The 23,117-nt window shown below is 34.5% G+C and overlaps 1 protein-coding gene across 1 annotated transcript in view; it reads left to right on the top strand.

Annotated features, from left to right (window-relative positions):
• The window catches only part of RSRC1 (arginine and serine rich coiled-coil 1), a 241,355-nt gene extending 219,232 nt beyond the window's left edge, over nucleotides 1–22,123 (top strand). The window contains exon 6 of the mRNA XM_043595038.1: nucleotides 22,010–22,123. Coding sequence (XP_043450973.1) covers nucleotides 22,010–22,093 — 84 coding nt within the window. The 3' untranslated portion in view covers nucleotides 22,094–22,123. The remainder of the gene's footprint in view (nucleotides 1–22,009) is intronic.
• The last annotated feature ends 994 nt before the right edge of the window (nucleotides 22,124–23,117 follow it).

Below are 23,117 nucleotides of genomic sequence, written 5' to 3'. Positions count from 1 at the left end.
CAGTATTGGGAAAAAGAGGGGAGGGGAAGAAGGACTTCACCTTCTCTTTTTAAATCCCCCTTTGCCTTGACCCTCCTCTGCCTGTAGCATTGCTGATCCCACCAGGCACTGCCACATGTGCAAGGTATTTCCCAATGTGCCAGGCCAGCTGACTGATCTTCCTGCATGAACCTCTATCAGAACTTAGGAAGGGAGCCTGTCTCCCTTTTCACACTACATTTTCTTAGAGGTAGGTAATACCTAAGCATAAACGCTTTATATTCTTGAGCGTTTTTAAGAGTTACAGTGAAAGTAACTTTAAGTTTTTATGTGCACCCTCTCTTTTTCTACCCTTTCTTTTCCTAAGACTCATAAATAAGACCCAAGGTAGGGGAGGGGATGGAGCAGGAGTCTAGATCAAAGAGAAATTTGAGTGATGGGTACATAATGTGAACTTGGAGATCACAAATATGACAGCTAAAAGATTGTTACAGGGTTTAGCTTGTCTACTTTAACTCACTCTTCCCTGAGGAATGACTTCTTTTTCAAGCCACTTCTAGATTTCTGATATATCCACTACAAGGTTGACCAGGCAAGCCTTGAAATGTGTGACTCTAACTTAATTTAAGTTTAATATGGGCTGTTCAGCTATATTTACAGTGTATGTTGGTGAATAGAATATTGAGTGGACCAGAACAGCACATTTGATGTTATGTTTCTAATCAGGATAGTGTTCTACACTTAATCATTAAAAGTATATTCTTTCTCAGTTTTTTCCCATACAGTTAATTTTTTGTTGTTGCATAATTATCATTAACAATTTTAAATTTTGAAATGAATTTTATAATAAAATAGATTTACTAATAAGGCCTACTAGCATGCATATATGTACTGCTTAAAACTTCTCTTTTTACAAGATTGGGATCCTTTGCACGTTCAGGAGGGAACAAGGTAAATGGGTTCCTGGTTGAAATACCTGGTCAGATAACCTTATCTGAATATCATGTTAAAAGTACTTTTTATACTTTTAATCTATGATTTTCATATGCTTATACTTTCAAAATGCTACTATAATAGCAAGAACTTTAATACTTGCTAAGCAACCATATGGGAAGATTTGTTTTGCTTGGATTTGGAAGTCATCTAAAATGACATTGTGTTCATAAATAATTTCTTTCCTATTGCTTGGAAAGAAAAACAATAGTAAGTTTGTCTAAATTGAGGTATCTCTTGATACAGTCATTCAAGAGTACAAAGGGTATTGCTGACTCAAGAAATATGTTATATTTACCTTAGGAAATAATGTGAATGAGTGGTTATTTTTACTTTGATCAGTGAAAACAGAAAGGATATCAAGGCCAGAAATCTGAAATACTTCAGCACTAATAATCCAAACAGAAATCTTCTGCTATGACCAGTAATTTACTATCTAAGGAGCATAGCCATTGTCTTACCTTGAATATTCGTTATGTATAATATATATGATAATTTGACTTTGCCTGAAATATTTTTTATCCACATACAATGAAAAAGAAGACTCATTTTTAATTCAACAAATTGTTTATTAAGAATCTCCTGTGTTCTGGGCACTGCTTTGGGTGCTAGGGATACAGAAATAATTACAAACCTTCTTGGCCTCAGGGTTTCACTGTTAATTCAGAGCAATAATTCCAAACCTGGCTGCCAAATTACCTGAGAAATCTTTAAAATCATACACTCATAAGTTCTATCCTGAAGACTTATGTGAAAAAATAAAAGTAAGAATTATATAGCTTAATACCTTGCTTTGGGAGTAGAGGACTTCGAGTTCATATAATCATCTTGCTATTTCCTGTCTTTGCAGCCCAGAGAATATTTTCCTTACCCTATCTCTTCCTGTCACCCAGATCTGAGCCTCTGAAATAAGAATAAAGGCAAATTAAAGAGTTATGAACTAACTTAAATTAGTGAATTATCATTTCAAAAGGCAATAATTAGGTAAGGGTGCCTTAAAATCCGTAGTCCAAATGAATGGGATATGACAGGTCATTTATTAATACTTTAGAACACTGATTGTTAACCTTTTTTTGGACACATAGATCCCTTTGGGAATCTGATAAAAGCTATAGATTCTCTGTCCAGAAAAATATAAGTGCACATTATTTCAAGAGGTTCATAGACTCTCTGATACCCATGCATGATACCCATATTAAATGCCTTTATTATCTCCTGAGTTTTTGGTATATTTATTATAGTATATTTTACATAGTTTAAATTTCATTGGAATATTCCCATTTAAAAATATAACTACTTCTCATGCAATCCAGAAACAACAAAGAGAAGGAAAGAGTCCCTTTTAATGCTACCCTTTTGATTTAGTACTATTACTGTTTTTGTATATTTATTTCTAGTCTTTTTTAAAAAGTGCATATTTTTACTGTTGTATTCAAGTGATAATTCTGACTATAGAAATTTCAAGGACATTTTAGAACTTTTTTTTAGTAGTTGCTCTAGAGATTATAATATGCATCTTTTTAAAATAATAACATGTTAAAGGTTTATTGTAATATATTCAAAAGAGCATGGCAACCTGCAGATCTTTCAAGAAGGGAAGTGTAAATTTAGTAGCTACAAGAGAATTCACACAGATCTTAAAATTGCTTACTGAATTAATTGAGCTATACATTCCTAATATGTACACTTTTCCACATATATATTTTGCTTCATAACAATAAAGAGAAAAGCTCCCCTAGAGGGTAATCCTATACAAGAGAATTTAGTATACTGTTCACTAAACCACCGGTTGACCACTTTTTAGAGAAGTATGTCATGGGTTTACAATATGCATCTTTATTATAATCTATTTCAAGCTAATATTGATTTAATTCCAATAAAATATGCCACTTTACCTCTATTTTTCCAGTTTATTTCCATTTGTACCAGTTTTACCTCCATTTTCCTCTTCTTTGTATTATCACTGTCTTACACACTATTGCATCTATACACATTATAAACTTAACAATACAGTGTTAGGATCTTTGCTTTCAGTAAGTACATGTTTTGTAAAGAGATTAAGAGAAGAAAATTAAAAAAATTTTTTTTTTTATATTTACAAATTTACTATTCTCAGTGCTCTTCATTCCTTTCTGTGATTCTGAGTTACCATCAATTTCCTTTTAGCCAGAAGGACTTCCTTCAGTATTTGTTAGGGCAGGTCCACTAGCAATGAGTTACCCCAGTTTTTGTTTATCTGTGAATGTTTTTATTTTGTCTTTATTTTTGTTGGGTATGGAATTCTTGATTTACAGATATGTTTTTCCACTAGCACTTTAAATATACCATTCCCATTGCATTCTGGCCTGCACTATTTCTAATGAAAGTCAGCTGTTAATCATATTTTTTCTCCTTTATGTGTCATGGTATTTTTCTTTTGCTGCTTTCAATCATACATATACGTGTGGTTCTTTGTGCATTTGCCCACTTGGAATTTATTGACCATTGTTGAAATGTTAAAGTTTTCCACCAAATTTGTTATTTTTATGGCATTATTTCTTCTCATATTTTCTTCTTCCCTTTCCTCTCTCTTTTCTCCCACTAGGACTTCAAGCACATTTATGTTAGGGTGTTTGATATTGCCCCACAGATCACGAAAGCTCTGTCATTTTCCTCCAGTATTTTTTCCTTTTGTTTTTTTTTTTTTTTTTTGGTTTCGATAATTTTTATCAGTATGTCTTTATATTTACTGATTCTTTCTTCTGCCATCTCAGATCTGTTAACAAGCCCATTTGTGAGGTGTTTTTTTTTTGTTTTGTTTTTCATTTTAGTTACTACTCAACTGTAGAATTTCCATTTGGCTCATTCTCTATAGTTGGAAAATTCTCTGTTGAGATTCCCTAATTATTTAGTCCTTCTTAACATATTTTCCTTTAATTCTTTGAACTTATTTATTTATTTATTTATTTATTTATTATTTTAATGTTTATTTATTTTTGAGAGAGAGACAGACAGACAGAGTGTCAGTGGGGAAGGAACAGAGAGAGGGAGACACAGAATCTGAAGCAGGCTCCAGTCTGTGCACTGTCAGCACAGAGCCTGATGCGGGGCTCGAACTCACAAACTGTGAGATCATGACCTGAGCCAAAGTCAGATGCTTAACTGACTGAGCCACCCAGGTGCCCCTGAACACATTTATAATAGCTTCTTTGAAGTTTTGTTAAATCAAACTCCTGTGGCTGTTTGGAGTTATTTTCTATTAACTGCTTTTTTTTCTTGAGTATAGGTTCACACTTTCATACTTTTTTTTAAATATCTAGTAAATTTTCGGGTTCTGTGTTGACAACTCAGAGCCTGGAGCCTTTTTCAGATTCTGTGTCTCCCTGTCTCTCTGCCCCTCCCTGACTTGCACTCTTGTCTGTCTCAAAAATAAATAAACATTAAAAAAATTTTTTTAATAAATATCTAATAAATTTTGAGGGCTTATGGATATTGTATTCTTGTGACTCTGGATTCTGGTTTTGTTTTGTTTTGTTTTTTCCTTCTGTTTGGGTTTTGCTTCAGTAAGTAGGCAGTTATCTTTCCAGGATTCAGTCTGTGAAATTTGTTAGCTCTGTAGTGTTCAACTGCTGATGTCTCAGCCCAGTTTTTGTGTATTTGTTGGTGTTGTCCACCTGCTTTTTTAGCATGACCCCTTAGGGGTCTCTCTAATGCCTGTATAGTATAGTCGTCAATGAGTGATACCTTAGGGCAATAAGGCTTCCAGGATAGGATGTGTGTAGATGAGGAATACATTCCAAGGTAGAGCAAATTTACCAGTCCCAGGCTTTCAATATTTACTCTGTTTTCTGAGATCTTCTGCGTATGTGCATAATTTAGTAGACAGCCAGGAGCGTGTGGACAGTTTAAAATCTCAACCTTCTGTGGCTCCCTCACTTCCAAAATCTAGTTGTTTCCCTACTACCCTGAACCAAGCCCACCATCTCTCATGCTAAAGCTGTGGGTTTTTGTCTTTCAAGGCAGTGGGGAATATAGTGTTCCCAGGCAAGGTCAAAACACACAGTTCTTAGTTGATGAAGTAGCAGTATGCCTCAGTAAATATTTCTCAGGTTGTTCTCTGCAATTGGTTATTTCCCAGTGCTCTAAAATAGTTGGTTTTTGTCTTTTGTCTGGTTTACACCTATCTCCTCTTGCAGCCATTATTGGAAGTAAGAATATATTGTTGTAACATTTGGGGATGGTTTCTTCACATCTTTGTTGTGTGCATCCATATTATAGTACATATTTCACATAAATCTAAAGTATGATCTAAATTTGTATCCTGCATTTTCACTTAGTAGTATAGTTTGAATAATTTTCAGTGTCATTAAGATTTTTTGTAAATATCTTTAATAATTACATTATACTTCAGTATATCAGTATAATGAAATAAATCCAGTTATTTTTCCACTGTTAAAATTTTACGTGTATATTGCTTTCAATTATTTTTCAGTACTTCAGTGTTATAGATAACACTGGTATGAACATCTTTGTGCATATAGATCTTTGTATCTGCAGTGATTATTTTAGGGTAGATTCTTAAAATGAAAATCCTATGCCAAAAGGTATGAATATTTTAGATATTCTTAATATATATTACTCTGTCATTTTCTGGTTGGTAGGCAATTTTTCATACTTTAACTTTTTAACATTGTCATTGTTTTTAAAAGCTACTCTACATCTTACTAAGTAGACTTGCCTAACTAGTTCTTTATTGTTGGAGATTTAGGTTATTTCCTGCCCCTCACTTTTTATTTTATTTATTTATTTATTTATTTATTTATTTAACATTTATTTATTTTTGAGACAAAGAGAGACAGAGCATGAGCAGGGGAGGGGCAGAGAGAGAGGGAGACACAGAATCCGAAACAGGCTCCAGGCTCTGAGCTCTCAGCCCAGAGCCCGATGCGGGCCTCGAACTCACGGACCGCAAGATCATGACCTGAGCCGAAGTCGGATGCCCAACCAACTGAGCCACCCAGGCGCCCCTGCCCCTCACTTTTTAAAAGAAAGTATCTAAAATATCTGAATGGTCATAACTCTTTCATATTTTAAATATTTTCTTCTAAGTCCCAAAATTGGAAATATCTACTCAGAGTATGAATACCCTTTGGGCTCCTTTCACATTTTTCAAATTGCTTTTTAAGTGCACCCATTTATAAGACCACTAGTGAAGGAAGTTTTACTTCATTGTCAAGCACTGCCTACCATGTAAACATTTCTAATTTGCATATGTTAATATAATGACAGTTAATTCTACCAGAGAAATCTAAGGAGAGAGTTTGACCAGCTGCCTTTTTACTGTGTGAGTTGTCTTAAGCTCTTTCCTCCTCATCTTTTAGGAGTTAGTGATTTTCTTATTAACTTTTTAGGGACTGTTTTGAAATGAAGCTATAAATTCTTGGTTAAATTTGTTGCTAGTAATTATACTATTGCTGTGTTGCCATTGTATTTCAGTTGTGTTACTGGATACGTTTTACATAAAGTTGAATATTTTTTATGCGGTCAAACCTGTCCCTCTTTTTCTTTTATGATTTCTTCTATTGCTTCTAAGCCCAAAAAGTTGTGAATTCACTCCCAAGTGAATTCTGCCTTATTCTGTTAGGTTGAACCAAATGAGGTTGCCACTTTTATGGTTAAAAAATGATTGCATATCAGCATTTCATATGATTTTACCTTAAAATTTTTAATAATTATGTTCATTTTCCTTATTGGAATATTTTGTTCTTATGACTTCATGAATAAATGCAGAACAAAATACATGGAACAAAAAAAATAATCTGTAATAAAATTACATTTTTCAAGAATGTGAAAAATCAGGGGTGCCTTGGTGGCTCAGTTAAGCTCCCGACCCTTGGTTTTGGCTCAGGTCATGATCTCAGGGTTTATAACTTCGAGCCTACATCCAGTTCTGTGCTGACAGAGGAGCCTGCTTGGGATTCTCTGCCCCTTCCTCACTCTGTCTCTCTCTCAAAATAAATAAATAAACTTATAAAAAATGTGAAAAATCAGCTTCCATTTTGATAGAGTGGTCAAATTAAAAAATAAATAAATAAAATGGTCATTAGTCAAGTGGTAAAGACTTGGAGTTATCATATTCAACTTACTATAATGTATTGTTTAGTTGCCCTTTAATGGTAGGTATTTTTTAAAGTGTATGAAAGCAGTACTTCTAATTACCGGATTTTATTAGTGTAACAATTTTCAAGAATAAAAATAAAATTTAATTTACCTAATTTTTTTAGGTCAGCCAGGAGAGTTCAGGAGGAGCCTAGCAGAAAAGAAGAGGGATCTCAGTATTTTTAAAATGAAATGAAAGCCCAAGAAATAATGTATTCATTATATATATATGTGCACTAATTGAGCTCTACGTTAGAATTCTAAAAGAAAAATAACAAGATTAAGTTAGAAGTCAAGTCTATGCCAATACTATTTAATTATTACTAAAACAACCATGGTTTGGGCTTTTCTTAAGGAGAGATCATTAATTATGATGAATTGTGAAGTACTTTTGTGATTAGACTAATGTCAACTAAAAAAATCAGTATTTGACCGTCTACATTATTTTCATATATTATATAAGCAAATTATTGATCAGAAGTCTCTTGAGGCAAAAGGCTGGTACATTTATCCATTATAAATTTCACCTCTTACCAAATACGGTAGTAGTAAGAATGGGTGTCAAATGTCAGATTATAGAGAAAACTTAAATAGTTCTTGCAGTTTGTACAGCAAACTTTAACACATTAAAATGTCTGATGTAAACATATTTTATACTAGACTATAAAAAAATGTAATAGTCTTTAGGAAATTTCAGGGTGCCTGGGTGGCTCAGTTGGTTAAACTCTGACTTTGGCTCAGGTCATCATCTCGTTGTTTGTGGGTTTGAGCTCCGCATCAGGCTCTGTGCTGACAGCTTGGAGCCTGGAGTCTGTTTCGGATTCTGTGTCTTTGTGTCTGTCTGCCCCTTCCCCACTCGCCTCTGTCTCCATCTCTCTCTCAAAAAAATGAATAAAAAATGTTTAAAAAACACTTAAAAAAAAGGAGTTTTAATTTTTTCTTTCTCTTTAAAGACTTTTTCCTTTTGTCATAATACCAGTTTTCCCTGGCCCACCCAACAAAATCCTACTTGGAAATCAAAGGATTAAGGCTAGAGAAGAAAATAACTCTTTTTACCATTTTGCCATATTTTTTTTAGTTCTTTCTGGGATATACATTTTATTTTTAAAATTTTTATTTTTTTACATGAATTATTTTTTTTACATGAATCACTTTTTGCTGAATCATTTTATGTATATAGTTTTGTATTCTAAAAATGTGATTTTAGCATTTCCCTTTGTTATATGATGCTTTTAAAACATTTTACAAAATAGATTACCATGCTGCCTCCATCATGGGGTTGGGCCATAATTTGTTTAACCCTTCTCCTTTTGGGCATACTTTTCTATTTTTCAAAAACATTGTGATGAGTATGCTTGCATAGATTAGGAAACTAAAGCTCTTAGAGGTTACACAGTCAAGGCTAACATGTAGTTCTTCTGACACCCAATCTTTTGCCTTTGCCTTTTGCCTTTTTTTCCTTTACTCCATAGAAAACTGTTGGGAACATGTGAAGGACACCCTGTATGCAGAAAATGTAGAAAATCTCTTAGTAAATCATTCAAATCAAATAAATTATTTTCTACAACTCACTTATAGACACATAAATAAATAAAATATTTGGCCTTTTATATGTTGTATCATTATCCATTTCGAACAGAGTGGTTCCAACAACTGGATATTGAATGAATGTTTTTGAGAATAAAACATGTTTTAAAAAACTTTCTAGTACCTTTAGCTCTTTTTAGTGACAAAAATGCTTCAAAAAAGTAATTCTGAATGATCCTTTAGAGGCAAAGTAAAGTAACTGCATTCAAAGATAGAAATTATAATTTGGAATAAAACAGAAAAGTTTTGTCAAGGGAGTTAGAAACTTCTGTGAAGTCAGTAAAGCAAAGATAGATAGGTAGATTATTCCAGATGATTGGTACTGCAGAGAACATCATTCCCTTCTTAGCAGTCATGCAATAGTACAAAGGAAGAGAGACAAAGCCAAGAAGCAGAAGGAAAAGTAGTCAGGGAAATAAGTTTCTTTAAAAAAATAGCTGATGCAGTACGACAGAGGTTTTAAACTATAGAAAGTAATATTTTAAACTATCCTACAAAGATCAGGAAAAATGTTTATGTAATTGTTTAAAATAATGTCTCATACTCCATCCTAAAATGTTAATATTTATGGGCCAAAAGATGTGCTCATACTTAAAATTGTGATAGCAAAAGTATGAAGATAATAAAAAAGAGAAAATCATAAAACCAGAGTTTAGAACCATATGAGTGTTTATTGTTGTATGTCACCACACTCTCATTTTGAAAAAATTTAGGAAACTTCAAAATTATTTTGTGCTTTACATTTTAAAATAGAAAACCACTGTGTTGTTGAGTCTAATTTTACTTTAAACTCAATGCCATGTCTAGAAGTATTACTAAAAATCATTTATTTTGCATAGAATTATTTTGGAATTTTTGAGAGGCCTAACACATAAATAACTGATGCATATAAAAAGCCCTAATTTTCTCCTTCTATGGGAGAATCTCTTGGTTCAGCTGTCAAATTAATAATAATAATAATCGTCGTTGTCGTTGTCTCCTCAATTCCGGACAGGGAAATGTTAAGTAAGCTTTTCTACTCAGTGGCACAGTTGTGTAGCCAGTACAAATAAATGATTGTTTGGGTTTGTTGTTTCTTCCATTTTTTGTCTCTTTTATGCTTCCAAACTTGTGTTACAGCGGTCAGACTTCTTCCCCTATCTCCCTACCTACCTTGGTTCCACAGAGGGGAGAATATTTCTACTTTGTCTACATAGCTTTCATATAAAGCTGCTTCCTTTCTAAATCTAATTCTTCTTAATTAGATTCTGTTCTTTTCTGTTAAAAGGTGGTTTAAGTGGTGAGGCACCGTAGGTGTGGCTAAGAATGAAGGAAACTAAGGAGGAAAGAGGGCACTCACTTTGAAAGAATAGAGAGGTGGGGCGCCTGGGTGGCGCAGTCAGTTAAGCGTCCAACTTCAGCCAGGTCACGATCTCGCACTCCGTGAGTTCGAGCCCCGCGTCGGGCTCTGGGCCGATGGCTCAGAGCCTGGAGCCTGTTTCCGATTCTATGTCTCCCTCTCTCTCTGCCCCTCCCCCGTTCATGCTCTGTCTCTCTCTGTCCCAAAAATAAATAAATGTTGAAAAAAAAATTTTTTAAAAAAAGAAAGAAAGAATAGAGAGGTAATCTGTAGCATTTTCACAAAGATTTTGAGTGCTTTATGAGTTGTTAAATAGTCCACACTGTATCCTTCCAGCCAAGTGGAGCTGGACAAAGATGGTGATGTTTCAGCATTTCTACAACTAAGGATATAGGGGAATAGAAATTCTAAGTACAGGGTTGGTTGTGCATAAGAAAAGCACTGGGAGGAAGATGCAGGACATGGTTGAGAAATACTGAGAGGCTGTTTGTTGCTGAAATGTTGGGTATGAGTGCAGAAATGGTTGAAAAATAAGGATAAAAGAATAAGCTTGGGATGTTATTGATGGTAATTGAAAATTAAAGTGATACGTTTATGCTTAACTCTGAAATCAATGGAGAGTCACAGAGGTATTTTTTAAGCACCAACTTAGTAAGAACCTTACTTTGTGAAGATGACTTCAGTAGCTGTGTTTAGGAGGGAAAAGGTAAGGCAGTAGTCTAAACTGGGGTTCAGCCTTTTCTACAAAGAACGAGATAAATATTTTAGGCTTTGTAGGCCATATGATCTCTACTGCAACTAGTCAGCCCTGCCGCTTGTAGATATAGACACTTTTTAAACAAATAAGTATGGCTGTGTATCTGTGTAGTAAATGAGTGGTACATTTTGTAGATAATAGTATTGTGTCATGAATATGAGTTTCTTAAACAGGCCCTCATGGATGTTGTAACCTCTTAGGTTCAGATTTACCTCTTTAGCTTCTTCATCTATAAAGTAGATGTATAAAATGACATCTTTCTCAGGTTTTTAATAAAGAAAGTAACTGCGGAATAACTTTTTGCAAACCCTGAAGCTGTTTAGAGAAAATGTTTGATAAAACTGTAAGATGAATTTGCTATTGAGAATAGATGTGTTATCGGTTAAATTCTTTTCATTTCTTTTTGACTCTTTGTTTAAACCAACTTGGTGCTAAGTTCTAGAGGCAAAATAAATCTACTTTTGAGCTACTTGTAATATTTCTAGCTTAGACCTTGATCCTAAGAGATAGAATTATAGTAACTGTTAAAATGAAATGTAGCCAGAAATATGATAAGCTGTTGATATGTGTCTCTGTCATAGTGAGATTGCATTTACTTTAAAGGAAACAGCACAGTACCTATACTGAGAATGTGTTTAATATTTTAAAAGTTATTCATCTGGAAAAGCTCGATTAAAATGAGCTTTCTATGGCATTCATGACCTTTAAGATCATTAATGATAACATCTCAAAGACCAAAGAAAATTTAGTTTTAACTTCGTACAATTTTTCCTGGCAATTAAAAATGGTTAGATTTATCTCCTTTTTTCCCTCAAAATGTTGTTAATAAAGAAATGGATCCCAAGCTGAGAGGCAGTATAGTGTTGGTAAGAACATAGATTTTGTAATCTGAGGTAAAATTCAAGTTCTTCACCTTACCATCTTTGTGACTTAAGGTAATTTATTCTTCACCTAAAAAATAGCATTAAAAATTCTTACCTTGTCAGGATTGTTATGAGAATTTTGTTAAATGAGATATATGTAAAGTGCTTAACATAGGGTCTGGAATGTTAAAAGCTTACAGTAAATAATAGCTATTATATTTTTTTCAAAAAACATGTTAAATTTTTTTCAGGTAGCTTATGCTTTCTCAGGAATGTCTGTCATGTTGGCTGGGAAGGATATGGCACATAGAAGTTATCATTTATGTATTTGGAGCACATATGATCACTTTAAAAATTGCCATTCTGGGGGCACCTGGGTGGCTCAGTCAGTTATGTGTCAGACTTTTGGTTTCGGCTCAGGTCATGATCTCACAGTTTTTGAGTTCAAGCCCCGTGTTGGGCTTCTCGCTGGCATCTTGGAGCCTGCTTGGGATTCTCTTTCTCCCTCTCTCTGTCCCTCCCTTGCTCGCTCTCTCGGTCTCTCTCTAAAAAATAATAAATAAATAAACTTAAAAATAAAAGAATTGCCATTCTATTATCAAATGGGTTTGTTAAAAATGTATTATATGTGGATTTCATGTTTCATTATTACTACTTGTTATAATTTCCCCAACACTGTTATTCTCTCAAACATTCAGCTATTGGAATTAGGCAAATACTTCCTAATAGACAGAATTCAATGAAATTAATACTTCCAAATTAGTTTATACATTTATGAGAATTTTAAAATTTTCAAGGAAGTTTATTTCAAATATGTACTTAGCATTGACTGTATTCCAGGCACTATCCTAAGTGCTAATGATACAAGATGTAAGGCCGTTATTGTCTTCAAGAAGCTGATAGATAGCCTTCAAAGAAGGAAAGATAGACAACAGAATCAGTAATTATACCACAAATATGCTGACACATGTTTATAGGTTTATAGGAGCATAGAGCAGAGAGTTATAACCATCATGAAAGATGATGACTGTTGAGCTGAGCTTTGAAAGAAAAGATTAGCCCAGAAAAGGAAAGAGATGTTGTCCAGAGAAAGGGAATTTACAGATTTATCTGTATATATAAATCCATTTTTATTCACATTCATTAGAAAAATTGCTATGTAACTTTGGACAAATAACTTTACCTCACAAGGTTGGTCAGTATTAAAAGAAATAATAGGCTTTCTATTCCAGTAAAGATGAAGTAACAGGGATGAGATTTACCCTCCCACCTGAAACCACTAAAAACCTGAACAAATTATTTGAGAAAACAACTCTCAAGACAATGGACATAAAACGTGAAGGAGAGTGATTCTAAGAGATGGGGAAAATATGAGGTGCACCCTTTAATTGCTTCAGCTTAAGGCCTAGAAAAGTTTCCAGGTCACAGCACAGGGAGGGAGGACTCAGGCAGAGCCCTGGTAGTCTCCTTGCATTGAGAAGATGGAGCTGTGATAACAGGGGGGCCAAAGCCCCTAGATATCACAGGGCAGGTTACCAGAGAGGAGAAAGCTGCATAATATCTGCAGAGGGTTTCCTTCAGATATTCATTAGTACATGTATGTGAGGAAGCTATCCAAGGCTTGGAAAAGAACTATTTGAATGATTAGAGGAAATTGTCTGCCACTACACAGAGTTGGGAATAGTGTCTCTTCCCAAAAACCAGTGTGGTGAACCTCATAATTCATGGTGCTTCTGATCAAGTACTAAAAATGTCTTAATTGTGGGGAAGAATTAATGACAGATCTACAGCTGTTCTGGTGCTAACAAAGTAGGAACTGAAAGGATCAAACTGCTTCCAAGTTAATTTAACTGTGTCTTGGAACAAAGACCAAGACTATGTATAGGAATACACAAATATCCAGCGCACAACAAAATAAAATCATGATGTCTGACATTTTGTCCAAAATTACCATGCATCCAAAAAGTCAAGAAAATGTAACATAATAGAAAAATCAATCAGTTGAAACCAACTAGTATTAGTAGACAAGGACATTAATAGAACCATCCTAACTCTATTGTGTATGGTCAGAGAGCTACTAGAAAGACTGAACATACTAAGTAGAGACATGAAAGCTATAAAAGAAGTAAAAATTCTGGATAGGAAAACTACATGTCTGAGATGAAAGATACACTGGATGATATTAATGGACATGGTAAACTGCAGAATATGGATTAGTGAACTAAAAGACATAGCAAAAGAAACTATCCAAAATGGAACTGGAGAGAAAAAAAAAAAAAAAAGAAAAGAGCATTTGTGAGCTGTAGTAACCATGTTAGGTAGCCAAATATACAATATACATGTAGGAGGCACCTGAGAGGCTCAGTTGGTTGTATCTGAGTAGCTCAGGTCATGATCTCATGGCTTGTGAGTTCGAGCCCCAAATCAGGCAGAGCTCTCAGTGCAGAGCCTGTTTTGGATGCTCTTTCTCCCTCTTTCTCTGCCCCTCCCCCACTCTATCTCTTTCTCTCTCTCAAAAATAAATGAACACCAAAAAAATTTTTTAAATGTGTATATGTAACTGGAATCCTGAAAGGAAAGGGAAGAATAGGGGGCAACAGAAAAATATAATTGATAATGACCAAAATATCTCTAATAAAAACTATAAATAATTTCAAAAAGCTGAATAAGCCCCAGGCACAAGAAATATGAAGGAAACCACACCAAGGCATATCATAATCATATTGCTTGAAACCAGTTATGAGAAGAAAATCTTAAAAGCAAAAGAGTAAAAATAAATACTAACTATTGTCATGTAGGAGAAAAAGATACTCATTATGTATGAGGAACAGAGATAGCTATGAAAGTATATTTCTCATGAGAGACAATGTAAAGTACAAGACAGTAAAGGAACAATTTTAAAATAATGGTAGAAAAGGGGTGCCTGGGTGGCTCAGTCGGATAAGCGTCCTACTTCAGCTCTGGTCATGATCTCCTGGTTTATGAGTTCCAGCTCTGTGTCGGGCTCTGTGCTGACAGCTCAGAGCTTGGAGCCTGCTCCTGATTCTGTGTCTCCTTCTCTCTCTGCTCCTCCCCTGCTCATGCTCTGTCTCTCTCTGTCTCTCAATAATAAATAAACGTTAGAAAAAAAATTTTTTTTTAATAATGGTAGAAAAATTTTATAAACCTAGAATTCTCCCTACTAGAGTATCTTTCATAGGTGAAGGCCAAAATGAAGTTTTGTGTTTTTAAGACAAACAAAACTGGAAGGAATTTATCACCAAAACTCCTGTACTACAAGAAATGGCAAAGGAAATCTTTTCAGATACTGGGTTGACATAAAAGAAAGCACTGGAAATGGTGATTATGTGAATAAATATAACTCTTTAAAAGATAAGCATTTAAAGCATAAACAACACAGTGCATTATGGAGTTTATAACAATATATGACAGCTATGACAGTAATAATACAGAGGCTGGAAGGGGATAAATGAGAGTGTCTTATTGTAAGGTTGGTTTTTTTCTTTATTTTTTTTAACATTTATTCATTTTTTTGAGAGAGCGTGAGAGAGCGTGAGTGGGGCAGGGGGAGGGGCAGAGAGAGAGGGAGACACAGAATCCTAGGCAAGCTTCAGGCTCTGAACTGACAGCACAGAGCCCAATGCAGGGCTCGAGCTCATGGACCATGAGATCATGACCTGAGCCGAAGTCAGACGCTTAACCGAGCACCCAGGTGCCCCTGTAGGGTGTTTATAGTATATATAAAGTAATATAATGAAGACAGAGGGTGATAAATTAAAGATGTATATTATAAACTCTAAAGCAACAACCAAAATAACACAAAAAGTTATAGATAATAAGCCAACAAATAATATTAAACGGAATTATAAAAATGCTCTAAGAGAAGGCATAAAAAGAAGAAAAAAGGAGCAAAGAACAGATGGGACAAATAGAGAACAAATAGCATGTGGTAGATTAATAATTACATTAAGTGTAAATTGGTCTAAACATGCCACTTGAAAGGCAGAGTTTTTCAGATTGCATAAAAAAGCAAGACCAACTATGTACTGCCTATTAAACACATACACACACACATGCACGCGCACACATTTGAGATTTAAACCCCAAGAAGCTAAAATGATGGAAAAGAATATACCAGACTAAAAGGTAGTATTCTTAAATAAGTAGTACTGTTAAGATGTCCTTTCTTCCAAATTGACATGTAGATTCAGTGCAATCCCATGCAAAATCCTAGGATGCTTATTTTTTAGAGTAAGATAAGCTTATTCTAAAATAGGGGATGCAAAAAATAAATAAAATAGGGGATGCAAAAGAGCTAGAAGAGCCAAAACTACTTTGAAAATGAAGAAAAAGGTTGGAGAATTTATTCTACCTGATTTCAAGAGCTAATACAAAGCTATAGTAATCAAGAGCTAATGTAAAACTATAGCAATACCACAGGGTGGTATTGGTATTAAGACTGACAGATCAGTGGGACAGAATAGAGAGTCTAAAAGTAGACAGATATATATACATCCAGTTGATTGTTAACAGAGGCACAAAGATGATTGCATGGAAAATGATGGTCTTTTCCACAAATGGTGCTGAAACTATTGCACGACAATATATCAAAAAATGTTTTTAATGTTTTTCAGTGTTGCACTTATATAGAAATTAAGTTAACTGTAAAACTTCTAGGTATAAGCTCAGGACAGAACTTTATGAATTGGGGTTAGGTAAAGATTTCTTAGATATAATACCGCAAAAGCATGATTCATAAAAGAAGAAATTAATGAGTCGGACTTCATGAAAATTAAGAACTTCTGCTTCTTTGAAAGATACTCTTAAGATGATGAAAAAATAAGCCACTCAATGAGAGTGGGAGCTTTATTCAGAAAATAAACACAAATATGTAATTTAATGTGTATATGCATGCACATGCATGTATGTATAGATGATGTGTAAGCCTCATGTATGAAAAATGATTTTCATTATAATTAAGAACTCTGAAAATTCAATAATAAGAAAACAATCCAGCGAAAAATTGGCATTTTGAACATCCATTTTTCCAAGGAAAAATAAGGATAACGAACACATGAAAAGACGTTCAACACCATTAATCATTACGGAAACATAGATTAAAACCACAGTAAGCTTAAAACCACTATTAGAATTTTGAAATTAAAAAGGCTGACTGTACTATGTCATGACAAGGATGGAGAGCAGCTAGAACTCTCCTTGTGGGAATATAAAACCACTTTGGAAACAGTTTGGTAATTTTTTTTCTTTTAATTTTTTTTAATGTTTATTTTTTAGACAGAGACAGAGCACAAGCTGGGGTGGGAGGTGTGCAGAGAGAGAGAGAGACATATACACACACACAGAAATTGAAGCAGGCTCCAGGCTCTGAACTGTCAGCATAGAGCCCAAACATGGGGCTCAAACCCAGGGACTGCAAGATCATGACCTGAGCTGAAGTCGGACACTCAACCAACTGAGCCACCCAGGCGCCCCACAGTTTGGTAATTTCTTACAGAGTAAACACCTATTTACCATCTTTCCAGAATTTGCTCTCTGGTTATTTTTTATATAAAAAGAGCATATGATGATTTAAAATGAGAGAGATAGCTGAAAACCATATAATCCAGCCTTAATTTTGATTTTGCATAATGTTGCTAGTTTAATTTATTTTCCAAGTTTGAGTTCTCTCTTAGTTCAGCCACAGTGTTTCTTTCAGACTTTTTACTTCCCTGTTCTTAACAGCACCCAAAAGTGTTGTTGGCAGCTGGAATGGCTCTTGTTTCATCAGCCCCCAGGATTTCCATAGTGGTGGCCAGGGGTTCAGGTTGCTGAATGTGAATGGAAATGTGAAGGGTGAACAAAGAGTTTAAATGGTTTAGTGTATAAACTGGTTTATGTAAGGATAGGCTTGCTTCTCTGCTTCTTGTTTTATATATATATATATATATATATATATATATATATATTCATGGCTCAAAAGATTGTGCTGGTTTGGAATGCTAGTTTTGGCACTATCTTGAGATTCTAGACATGGTGTCTTTAAGGAGCTCAGGGGATTGGACTAAATACGAGTAAGTCCAAAGTCAAGGGAAAAAGTCTAGACATTGAAGATAGTCACCTCCACAGCCATCAAGTGACTGACTTAGCTTTCAGTTTCAGGAGCATTTGTTTCATCTTAAGAAAGTAGTCTTCTATAAAACTAGGAGTAGTAACTAAATGGAGTAAGTAAGTATATGTGGCTATCAAGGGGAGGGAAGTGAGCAGAGTAGTTCTGGAGAATTCATGGCAACAGAAAGACTACCAAACCCTTCTCCCCCACTGAAAGACCACTATTTTTTTTTAAATGTTTTTGTTTATTTTTGAGAGAGAGCATGAGACAGAGGGGGACAGAGGATTCAAAGCAGGCTCCACGCTGACAGCAGTGAGCCCATGTGGGACTTGAATTCATGCACTGTGAGCTGAAGTTGGACATTCAACCAGCTGAGCCACCTAGGCATCCAAAAGACCGCTACTAATTTAGAATTTTAAGCCCTATATAAGAATTTCTAGCAGAAGTACAGTTTTCTTTAAGTAAGCTAAAATTATGGTACAATACCTACTAATTTATTTTTTGTGATATAATACCATAATAATGTTTTAACTTTAATATACCTTTAAAAAAGAAGCATAAGTTCATACTGTTCTTACTGTTCTGTTAATGTTAATGCTAACATTTTTTGAGGGGACAACAGTTATGTTCTCCATAGTTCAGTTTTGGTAATATTTGTTTATCTAATTATGCACTACTAAATTTGATGTGAGGAATATTATTTTTAATGGAATACTATTTTTTAATGGAATACAATTTTTTATCCAAAAGTTTGTTTCACACAATATAATTGTGAAACTGTGATCTTAATTATGCCCTCATTTTACAATTCTTATATTGCAAAATTGCTATATTTCATGCGTTTCTATTTGGTGTTATATTATTGCTTATTGAGTAAGATTTGATTTCTGGTTCTGAATAAAATCTGAATAAAAAATCAATAAAATAAAACCAATTTTAGGTGGAATTCACACTAATCCCTGAACTGTAATATACTCTAAAATAAGTAAAGCATTAGAAATTTTGGAACCCAAGCCCATAAAGATATTTTCATTCTACACCAGTTAGTATGACGATACCTAATATTTAATATTTATAAGAATAAAAATATTTATAAAATACAAATTTCAAAAGTCTGATGAATCCAACAATGTATTTCTCCCCACAGTTGAAGATGATCCCTGTATTTCACAAATAAAATTTTGCAAGTTACATTTGTATAGGCAAATGTATTTAGAATGTCCTCGTATTCCATCTGCTGGGACAAATGTATTATTTTGGACAGATTTTTCTTTTGAACAGAATTAAAAATTCATTCTTTTGCTTTTATATCTATGGAATTAATTGCTTCGACTTCATGACTGTCCTAGTGATTTAGTTAGAAGGATCCTGAAATTTGGAGTCAGAAGGTCTTAATTTCAATCTGTCATGTATAGTAGAGGCAAGTTACTAAACTGGTTTTCTTTATCTTTGAATATGAATCCTATATTATAGATTGTTAGAGAAATTAATGAAAATATAAATATGTCTTAACAGGTGTTTTTATCAGAAACATCAATCATCTTTCTTTAGGAATGGTAATTACCATACTTTCAAGACAGAGGTTATAAATAGAGGAGGGAGGGAGCCGCCATGGAGGGGGGTTTGTACGGTAGGAGACTACAACAATATTAATTTTTTTCTTGGATGTGGGTATTCATCATTCTGTGTATTTTTCTGTGTCTTAAATATTTCTTAATTGTTAAAAATAATCTTCCCTTGTGAAATACATGAAACTTCCCCATGAAATATCTTCACCATAAAGTGCCTAACATTTTTCTATCAAAGGACACTGCTTCCTAGGACACTCTGAAATGTATGCTTCATAATTCTTAGCTTGCTTGGGACCTGCTAGTCAGAATATCATTTCCTTCATGCCATTCTAGTTATGTTATATTGCACAGAGTGTCACGTTTCTACTATGTGTATTAAGTAAATGGCAGAGGTCACAAACTGTTTTGGGATTGAACCTGGCTTTTAGAAGTATTCTTTGTTCCACACAGTATTGGTCTTTATGGGAACTTAAAGTCTCATGAAAAATCAAGAAATTTCGTAGCTTTGGGTTGCATTTCTGTATGACAGCAGTGAGTAGGTGCTGATTATTAGCCGCTTCCTTTCGCTAGGCCATGTGCTCCACTGTTCTGCACCCTCACAGTACTCTCTGATGACTGAGGCCAAATGTCTTTTGCCTCTCATCATCATAAATATTTGTATTAACTGCTTGGCCCCCATCGGCAGTTTAGTTTATAACTCTTAGATTGTATTCAGTAGATATCACACATTCTATTGATACTTTGCTATGATAGTTTAACTTGATGTTACATATTTTCAACATTTTGTAACTTCATAAAGCTCCCATACGTACATTTTCTCTACTAACATATGACATAAAGTACTGTTTTTGTCACCTCCTCCTTCTCTCCTATTCAGTCAGTCCTTTCATGTTACTAGTTAATTATTTCTCAAATCTAGTTCTTCCTGTCCAGCCTCACCACCACTGCTCCACCTCAAGCCCTCATCGTCTGTCACCTGGCATTCTTTAATTCCTTCCTGACTGCGCGCCTCATCCCCAGTCACATTCCTTTCAATTCATCATCAAGTTATTGCTAGAATGACTTATCGAAGTACAGATGTCATCTCCTCACACCACTGTTTTAGATTCTCCTAAGTCTCTCTTTCTATGGTAAGGTCTGCAAACTTTTCCTTAAAGGTCCAGATAGTAAATATTTTAGGCTTTGCTGACCAGAAGTTTTCTGTCACAAAAAATTGACTTTGCTATTGGTGTACTAAGCACAAAAGCACCTATAGACAGTATGTAAACAAATGGGCATGTCTGTGTTCCAGTAAAATTTATTTATAAAAAACCAGGTCACTGGTCTAGGGCCATAGTTTGTTACCCCTTGTTCTAGGATATGAAAGACTCTACCTGTCTTTCCTCCTGTTTTATCTACTACTCTTCCATCCTGTTTCTTACAGTTTATTCAGAGGCACCATTCAAATGGTTAACAATTCTTAGACATCTTCTTTCTATATCCAATTATGTAAGTCTTTTCATTCAAACCATTTTTTCACAGAGAAATTTAAAAATATATCTTATAAAATGTTAATTCTCAAATGATGGTATCATATATATATATGTGTGTATATATATATATATATATATATATATGAGGTTATTTATATTTAGTCACTTGCTGACATCTTTATAAATATATGGTGAAGTATAGTCTCAAGTGTTAAAAAGGTTTTATGGAGTGCCTGGATGGTTCATTTGATTAAGTGTCTGACGCTTGATTCAGCTCAGGTCATGATCTCATGGTTCGTGGGTTCCAGCCCCGCATTGGGCTCCATGCTGACAGCACAGAGCCTGCTTGGGATTCTCTCTCTGCCCCTCCCCTGCTCATCCTCTCTCTCTCTCTCTCTCTCTCTCTCTCTCTCTCTCTCACTCTCTCAAAATAAATAACTAAACTTAAAGTTTTTAACAGGTCCTTCATGAAAATTCATAACTCATAACCTGCTACAACCCATGTTATCTTAGATACCATCAACACATTAATCCGAAAATCTCAAAATAAGGTCACTGGTAGGCAAGTAAGGTTAATTTCAACATTATCAACTGTGTTGCATCAAAGTCCATTGAGAAAGTAACTTGAGGACATTTGGTAGGAATTGAAAGCTTGTAAATCACATCATCATCACAGTTGCCCCTTTCAAATAGGAAAGCAGAAAAAAATTTGGGTTTTGGATATGACTTGCCTGAAATATCAAGTTGTTACTTAAATTCCGATAGGTCACTTTGCATGTTTCCATATGCAAAAAAAAAAACAAAACAGAGCTTGATAATATGTTTTTAAATATATGGAAGTTTTGCCTCATTATTCAATTGTAGTTATTTAGGCTATTGCTGATTGGTACTGATTTAGGTGCTGATTTAGACTATTGCAGATTGATGTTGGGTACTAACAAAACCTTTTCCAGTAAAAAAAAAAAAGAAAGAAAGAAATTCATTCTTCCATCATGTTAATGAAAAGTGTGATTCAATTACTACAGTGAGAGAGTAGGTTGGTAGAGCTGCTGTGATGGAGTTTTATTAAGATGGTGGATGGATATTAATATCTGTTATGATAAAGTCTTCTAAATTTTCTGATGTTTGCATAGTAATGCATTAATTTAAAGCTCCATATATTAAAACTGACCTGTAAATGTCTTTTATGGTTGACTTTTAGCCACCGGCCGAACAGGCCAAAGCCAGACTACAGCTGGTTCTTGAAGCTGCTGGTAAGTGCTCATGCTTAACTTTATTTAAATGAAAACGTACTAAATAAATACTGACGTGCTTACAGGTGGGTCAAAGAAAAAAACACCTCTTTTCATATGTCCTCACAAATTTGTGAAATCTGGGTTATATGTATGGCCATATTTTATATGAAGTATCGACTGCTGTATAGAGTATAATGCTAAAAGGTCATTCTTTATATTTTTACTTATAAAATTGACTTTAATTTTAGTTTCAGTTTTGAGGCAGTTCAATTTATTGATTTTTGTCTTCTGTGGACTGTGCTTTTGGTGGCATGTTTAAGAATTCTTCACCTAGCCCCACATCACAAAACATCCTCCTGTGTTTTCTTCTAAAAGTTTTATACTTTTACATTTAAGACTATGATCTGTTTTGGTTTAACTTTTGTACAAAGTGGGAGTTTTAGATCAAGGTTTTCATTGTTGAGGAAAACAAGATAAATATAATTTAGTAATTTCTCCAGTTCCATTGGACTAACTCAATGAACTGTTCTGGATACCATCTAATGTTAAAATACTGTACGTCTTATTTTTCAATGATACAATAATGCTTTGACTTTGATTTTATACATAATCCTCAGATTCATGTAGACATTAAATATTTTACCTTCTTAAAAAATGTAAAAGATTAATGTTATCTTTTCTAAGTACTGATATTATTTTGAATCTTAACATGCTCTTCAAAATGTATGTAACAGGGGCGCCTGGGTGGCACAGTCGGTTAAGCGTCCGACTTCAGCCAGGTCACGATCTCGCGGTCCGTGAGTTCGAGCCCCACGTCGGGCTCTGGGCTGATGGCTCAGAGCCTGGAGCCTGTTTCCGATTCTGTGTCTCCCTCTCTCTCTGCCCCTCCCCCGTTCATGCTCTGTCTCTCTCTGTCCCAAAAATAAATAAACGTTGAAAAAAAAAATGTATGTAACATATTTAAACAAGTTGTCAAGAGTAAGCATGAGGTAGGATTAGAATGGTATAACCAAGTAGTACATATTTGTTATAATTATTTACTTTTTAAAGATCTGTAAAGAGTGTATAACTTCC

Source organism: Prionailurus bengalensis, chromosome C2, assembly GCF_016509475.1.
Source record: "Prionailurus bengalensis isolate Pbe53 chromosome C2, Fcat_Pben_1.1_paternal_pri, whole genome shotgun sequence".
Taxonomy (NCBI): Eukaryota; Metazoa; Chordata; class Mammalia; order Carnivora; family Felidae; genus Prionailurus; species Prionailurus bengalensis.
The sequence above is the reverse complement of the archived record's forward strand: the minus strand, read 5'-3'. Positions and strand labels throughout refer to the sequence as shown.